Source organism: Cryptotermes secundus, unplaced genomic scaffold (assembly GCF_002891405.2).
Source record: "Cryptotermes secundus unplaced genomic scaffold, Csec_1.0 scaffold1350, whole genome shotgun sequence".
NCBI classification, from domain to species: domain Eukaryota; kingdom Metazoa; phylum Arthropoda; class Insecta; order Blattodea; family Kalotermitidae; genus Cryptotermes; species Cryptotermes secundus.
Window position 1 is genome coordinate 789,492 of NW_019739242.1, and position 7,812 is coordinate 797,303.

The 7,812-nt window shown below is 37.1% G+C and overlaps 1 protein-coding gene across 1 annotated transcript in view; it reads left to right on the plus strand.

The window, feature by feature from the left end:
• Window positions 1–4,171, plus strand: part of LOC111871881 (DNA damage-binding protein 2-like) — a 36,398-nt gene extending 32,227 nt beyond the window's left edge. The window contains exon 8 of the mRNA XM_023865262.2: window positions 787–4,171. Within this exon, the coding sequence (XP_023721030.1) occupies window positions 787–839 (53 nt within the window). The 3' untranslated portion in view covers window positions 840–4,171. The remainder of the gene's footprint in view (window positions 1–786) is intronic.
• The last annotated feature ends 3,641 nt before the right edge of the window (window positions 4,172–7,812 follow it).

Below are 7,812 nucleotides of genomic sequence, written 5' to 3' on the forward strand. Positions count from 1 at the left end.
AAGATTACATGTTTTGCAGATAAATGATCTATTGTTGATGAAGTTCATAGCAGTGTAAATGCACTTCAGTTATTCACCTTTTTCAAGTCTTATTATTATGTCCAGTTTTTGTGCCATGGGCGATGACCTCCTTACTTTTTTGGTAACACTAACACCAGAGTCACTTGCAAAAAAAGATCACCCGTGATACACAATATGAAGATGACAACAGATAATCTGAGCATAACATGAAGACGATCTGAAAGCAAAGAATGACAATGACACAGAATGAACAGGATTCTGGGAAGCCTTAACATCACATCAGTATAAGTGCTAGCCTTGTAAGAGATATAATTGAGCTTGTTTAGAAGATATCAGGTATGTAAGTACACATCTGTTGAGCTCATTCGGAAAAAAAAGCTGGCTATGTAAATACAGATCCTGTTTGAGTGAAAACTCCAAAAGTGGTTGCTTATTTAGTGAATGATGGCTGTAGATGGAAGTAACTGAATTGAAGTAGCCATCAGGGGCTCTTACTGGAACTTCTGTTATTGCTCACACACATTCACATTTGTTTGATTACAAAAATGATGTTCCTAAATATCTGCATGGGTTTTAAATCTGCAAGCAGATAATCTTGCAGCAAAACTAAGCTAAATTCTTTACAGGTTTTGGTGTTATGTATGTACAAATGCTACTTTTTTAGTTATTCACTTTTGTATGTATACCCTTTTCTTATATGTCTTTATGTCATTACCTGTGCTGATTGCTGTTTTATATATCTTACTAATTTGTATTTGTGTGCAGGTTTCAACATTCTCATATGGCAACCAGATAGGACCAGTGACCTGAAACATTAAAATCTACAGAAGAAAATAAGTTGATTTCAGAACAGAATGAGGATGATTTAGATCTGGCCTTGAGGGTGATGAAAGTAAACCCTTGTAAAGGCATAAGATAACTACATTCCATCAACAGTGTTTTGCAATCTTTTGCGTGTTGTGTTCTGGCAGGTCAATTTATCAAACTGTATAGTCCCAACATAGTAGAACAGAGTTAATCTTTTTCAAAGAAGTGTATTTCCAAAGTTATGTAAATTTTACTAATTGTTAATTGTTAAGTTCTTAAGATCTGCAAGATGTTTTATTACTATAGTTATATAAATTTTGTTGGCAGAAATGTGCTTATAGTATAGCACTAATGATAAGTTTATGCTTACGGTCCCATGAAGTTTTTGTGTGACTGAATTAATTAATTACTTTGGATACCTCTTATTCCACTATGTTGACCATAAAGTCTCACTAGTTGAGAAACACTGCTGTACAAGGTTTGGAAATGTAGAGATTACTTTGAGTCTTGCAGCTCAGCACAATAAATCATTGTGTTGTTTATAAAAGCTGGAAACATACTGTTTATTTTTTTTTTTCCAAAAAAGGCGGTATTTCCTTTAGTTCACTCCTCAGCTTTTAAGTTATGTCTATAATATAGAACTAAAAGAGTTATTTCAGTTCTTTTTTAAAAGTTTTCCTACATATAGCTGAATCTAAATATCCTTTTGTGATGAAAGGTAGTTCTGCAACTAGTTACATTACTGATTGGCACAGTATATGATATTCTTTCATTTTGGGTCTGATTATATCTCCAGTACATTGAACAAGCTTGGACATAACAGTTGGCAATACCAAAAATAACAGACTGTGAACAAGGAGTTCCAAGAAGAACTCGTGAAGTCGGGTTTCATATTACATAGATTTCTAGTCCTTGTATCTGTTACGGCCATAGTGTTATTTTACTTTTGTGAAGAATTTGTTTCTTAAATGTAGATTTTGTCTGCATTAAATTTTTCAGATATGACATTAAAATTTGGACTCTCTCCAAATTTGTAATTCTTCTCTTACAGACAAATTTCATATGTGATCGGAAGGTATGTTTATATACCTGCCCATTGTATATGAAATTTGTTACTGAATAATTACAGATACCAGATTCCATATGCCTGCCTCCATTTACTTGTTAGTTATTATCATCATACTGAAAGCTGAAGATGATGTTCACATTAATGCCATATTGTTACTTTACATCCCATAAAAACTTACGTTAAGAGAAGTTGTATGCTTTTTAAAGATCTATTGCTGTATGTCATTTCAGGATTTTTTATAACCATTATGTTGGCTTTAGAATTGCCTCCACTGGCATAATATTCATGTCAAGTTTGTTGAAAATGAAGCAACTGTTTCAGACATTAAAAAGGACATACCCACAAATACAGAATGATGATTTCATAAGCCAACTTTCTTTCCATGAAAAGTACACTAAAAGTGAATGTATACTTTAAAAACAGTGTATTATTTTCACAAAATATTTGTGCAGTAATTGAAAATTTCTATAACTTTATGCTGCAGATTTTTTAGAGCTTTCCACAAATCATGAACCTCTCAGGCAGGAGAGTCATCAAGTTGTGTGGGGAAATTTGGCTTCTAGTCAAACCAACAAACCTACAGCCTAGATACATTACAAATAAAATGAATCCAGGTTATGGCAAATAGTAGAAATCTCTCTATTGTTGACAGGAGAATGTTTGAACCTAACAGTAATTTCTCTTCAGTTTTGGCCCAGTAAATTATCGAATGGCTACAATGAAGAACACTTATGCATTTTACACTAGACACATATCCCATGCTGCTTCAGATTGTCCATTGTACTTTGTACTTTCACACAGAGAAGCTATTCATTGAACTGTTAATAAAGGGTGGTTACTAGAGGACACCCCCACCCCCAAAATATATAATACATGTGTGTTTTCATGTATAGTGAAATGCCAAGTGTTCATTGAAGAGAAATGAAATGAAAACTATGCTAGGCCCAGAGGTACTCTTCAGAAATCACTCAGATGCCTTGTGCAGGAGACCAGGGTGTAATGTTTGAAGAGTACTATCTTTTGGGATGTAGTCCATTGAAAGTCAGCTGACGTTTCGGAGGAACATATCACCTCCATCTTTAGAGTCGAATAAGCCAATCAAGATACCAGTGTGAAAGGATGCCACCTTTCACTCTTGTATCTTGTTTGGCTTGTTCGACCCTGATGATGGAAGCGATATATTCCTCCAAAACATCAGTAGACTTTCAGTGGACTACATGGTGTTACATCTCAGAAGACAGTACTCATAACCACTGCTGTGAGAACCTCAGTTCCTACATGTGGTAGTTTTGTTTATAATGTGTTTAAGCTGTAGTGTATTGTTTCTGCTAGCAGATACAAAGAGCATTTGGCTTTTCTACCTCAGAGGTTCAACAATTTGTGAGGCACTATAAAATATCTCGTTGTACTAGTTTATGTGGCAGGATAATTTTCCAAAGTGAGACACCTATATTGAAACTCCCATTTCAGTTCTCCACCACAGTATTTATTTCAGGCTTGTGATCTCTTTATTGATGGCTTACCTGTTGAAATGTACAAACACCATCAGATGTTCATCAGCCTGTGCTAGTACTCATATGCCAGTGTTCTTGTATGTAGGCTAATATTATCATTTATTTTCTTGTACTTTTGTCATTACTAATTTCTGTATGTAAAATTTAGTGAACAGTTTACATCACTGTTTCCTGAATAGTGTTATGCATAGTGATTCTGAGGTTTTAGAAATAATTTTCTAGAATGGCAGATGTTAACCATCACAGCCATGCTATAAATAATTTCAATTAAAAGTATAAATTTGAAACATATTTGTGTTTCCAGTCAGTCCTTTAATATTGTTAACAACAGGAAATGTATTTAAATGTGTAGTGTATGCCTCTGCAAGATTATTAGCACCTAACTGATATGTCTAATTAGAAAGTGAAGGAAAGATTCAGTCTAGTATTAACATCTGAAGCTCTGCACCAAGCAAGAAACCAGCAGAAGCAGTCAGCAGATAAAGCTAAGCTATGCTGAACTTGCTTTCTTCTGTTTTCTCACTTGGCTTATTCTTTGACCCTGAAAGTTGTGGAAGTTTGTTGTTTCAAAACATCAGACTGTGTCCTAATTACATAGGATTACAACCCAGAATACTCTACAAGTGTGAACAGTCTTATTCCTTTAATTTATTATTTATTCTGTTTTTCTGGTTGTAAATAACAATGTTAATATTATTCTGAGGAAGGGTGAAAATTTATTCACACTTTGAATGTGAAATTTTCTGAACACATTAATAAAAGTGGCCTTTTCATTCTGTGTTGTCTTCTCTCATCATTGCACATTGGCACATAGTGCATTTCCTGGATGTCGTGTAGTTATTAGTCTTCTTTTCTTTTGATAACCATTAATTTAAAATTGGCATCATATGCAGTTTGCAAGAATCAGAGAATCTGCATAACATGTCTCAACTTTTTAATGATATCCTGTGATCACATCACATGATCTGTGTTCATAGATTTCATCATAGTAACCATTTTTTATGAAGTGTTAAACTGAGAAACATTTATCATATACATAAAATCTTATGTTTCAGTGGTCATCATACATGTCTGAGTTTCCAGCTACATGCTATGCCCATCAGTGATTTTCATTTATGTTCATATTTTTGTATCTTACCATCCAGTTGTCTTGGATAGTTTGAGTTGCACTACCTTAATATTGTCACATGTCATTGTGACTAAAGATGGGACTGAAATTGAACGGACACATCAGCTGTTGGTCTACGCCGATGATGTGAATCTACTGGGTGATAATGTAGATACCATAAAGGAAAAGCCACAGACTTTAATTGATGCAAGTAAATAGGTTGGTCTAGAAGTAAACACAGAAAAAACTAAGTATATGTTACTATCTCGTCATCAAAATGAGGGCAAAATCATGACATAAAGACAGGAAACAGATGTTTTGAAAATGTGGCACAGTTCAGATATTTGGGAACAACGATAACAGATCGAAACCTGATTCAGGAAGAAATGAAAGGGCGATTGATCTCGGGTAATGCTTGCTACCATTCAGTCCAGAACCTTTTATCTTCTTGTCTGTTGTCCAAAAACATAAAAATTAGAATATACAAAACTATAANGGAAAGCCAGAAGGAAAGAGACCACAGGGAAGACCAAGGCGCAGGTGGGTGGACAATATTAGAATGGACCTTAGAGAGATAGGATGGGATGGTGTGGATTGGAGAGATCTGGCTCAGGATAGGGACCAGTGGAGGGCTCTTGTGAGCACAGTACTGAACCTTCAGGTTCCATAAAATGCTGGGAAATTCCTAAGTAGCTGCAGAATTGGCAGCTCCTCCAGAAGGGCTCAGCTCCATGAGTAAGTAAGTAAGTAAGTAAGTAAGTAAGTCCTTGTGACTAAGATGCGGGTTCGGATTGGTGAATCGGTTTACTGGATCTTCACTAGTTGTAACTACAAATAATTGTAATTCAAGTTTACTGTAATTATGACACACACGTTAAGTCTTCACAGGTCTTCTATTCACTTCTCTTACAAGTACTATACACTAGTCTCTCAGTCTCTCTGCTCTAGTTTTCACGGGTTTATAACATGGGCACTGTAACAGTCTCACTCCAAGTATTACAAATGAATAAAGCCTTCCAATCACACTTCACGGGTCGACTTCTTAGTCCTCTTCTACAACAAACTCAGAACTTGGAACTGAATCGTAGCACTGTTTGTTTTTAAGATAACTCCTTTGCATGGACCCAAGGGAAAACACTGTCTCCCATTGTTGCGGATGCATATTTACTGCTGCGTTGCCTGGCAATGTGCTTTTGCTTAGCGTGGACTGCATAGAAAACACAGTTTCCCTTCCACTGTTGCGGTGTGTTTAAAGAACTGTTGCTCAGCAATGCGTTGATCAAATCTGTTACAATATATGTGTAATGAAACATCCATCCCACCCTGTTTCTTCGAATGCTATGCCACTAAAAAAAAGCATAAAAAATGTTCCTCATGGAGACAAGCCCAGGAAAAATTGTTAATTTTGCTCTTACAGGAATGTGTTCAAGGCCCAAGTTAATTTATTTCCTGTATAAGGCACTGAGACACAAATGACATGAAGTTCATTTTCATAGTAACCATGGTAATAAAATTTGTCCTGAAGGTCACAGAAATGACATGCGTATGAGTCCAAGAACCCGGAGGTGATAAATTTAAGTGATTTCCAGGGGAAACAAAAATTGTTCCTCAAATTTCACTGTAGATTTTTCTGCACAGGCATGCCTGATATCTATCTGTCCTATACTGTGTCTTCATAATGGAATGTAGAAACAATTATAAGTACAAGAAATGTTTGACTAGGAGAAACAACTTGTTTTTCTGTTTAAAAATTATGTGCTTGTCATCCAAAAGATGACCCCATTTCTCCCAGATGGTGTGCTGTAGAATATGTGAATGCAAAAAAAATTAATAGCATGTCTGAAGTTTTTTTGTACCAGATCTCACTGGTTCAGAATTAGTAGTTAGGGACAGTGGTGAATCTCCCATGGAGGCAATGAATGAATGTATAAGGGGTGGGCCTTCTTGGCCCTTGCACCGCGACCACAGTGATCTATTGTGCCTCCCCTTCTGATTGTCCCCTCAACAATCCTGGACCTCGAGTGAAGCGCAGGATCTTGTATATGGGGACGTCAAAATAGTTCAATTTTCTATGTTTATACGTCATTTGAGACAAACATTGTTACCAAAGTTTGTGTGATACCCATAAAGAAAGTAGTTCTGCAATAAAGGTAAAAAGATTTTGGATTAAGTTTGAGAATATTACAATTCCACAGAGAAGATTTATTCATAGAATTATAAATAAACTGAAATGGAATTGTTACTGGAAAAAGGCTGAATCAGAATGCTCTGTGGTTGCTGAATAGAAATGGGATGAAAGTGGAATAAGACTTCGGCATCCTCCTGAAAGGTATCTCGTGCACTGTGGATGTGAGAATGGGTGTTAAAACTGTCACCACAGCTATGAAAAATAAAACAAATTAAGACAACATGAACTGCTATCACAGTAAAGTTAAAAAAAACTATCCCCATAACAGGCCGTGAAGTACCATAGGGTTGTAAGACATTGAGGCTCCCACCTTTTCTCTAGACAATTGGCTCACAGAGGGTGGTAAGTTTGTCAGCCTTGTGCGCTGACTGACCTTTACCCCCTAGAAAGATTCCTGGTACTCATTTCTGTCAGAGGCTGAGTTGAGCCCAGGGCCATGGTGTGTCTGGAATGATTAGGTAAATTGAAGAAAAAAATCCACCTCATCAGGACTCAAACCCATGACCTTGTGGCTTGTAGCAGCACCTCAGCCAGCTACAATATTGATCACAGTATTGATGCAAACTTACCTCATTGTAAGCGGCCTCCGTAGTCTAGAGGTAACGTTCCCACCTCATGACTCGTAGTACGCGGGTTCAAAAACCCGGCGGAGGTCGTGGAATTTTTAAGGGCGGAAAAATTCAGGGAACAAGTCCTCCGGGAGGGACTTTAAACCGTGGGTCCCTTGTCATAGATTTACGGCACGTAAAAGAACCTCATGTCTCTAGGAGACCTCTGAGCAAAATTAGGCAACATTTCCGCCCAAGTAGCTTCCAATTCCTCCGGCAGATGGGGGAAGTATTAGGTACTGCTGCCAGAGGAGGGGGGACCTCTCTGATAGAAAGGGACTAACTATTAGATACCACTGCCAGAGGAGGTTGGAACCTTGCTGGCAGAAAGGGGCTGATAGTAAGCACCAGTACTGGTAGGGTATGGAGACAGTAGAAATTAAAGGGGGACGCACAATGGGCCACTAACCGGTCTAAGTGAATGGGGAAACCCACCCCCTCAATACGGAATACCTCATTGTTACTGTTATTTATGTGGAGTTATAAAGCAAAATTTT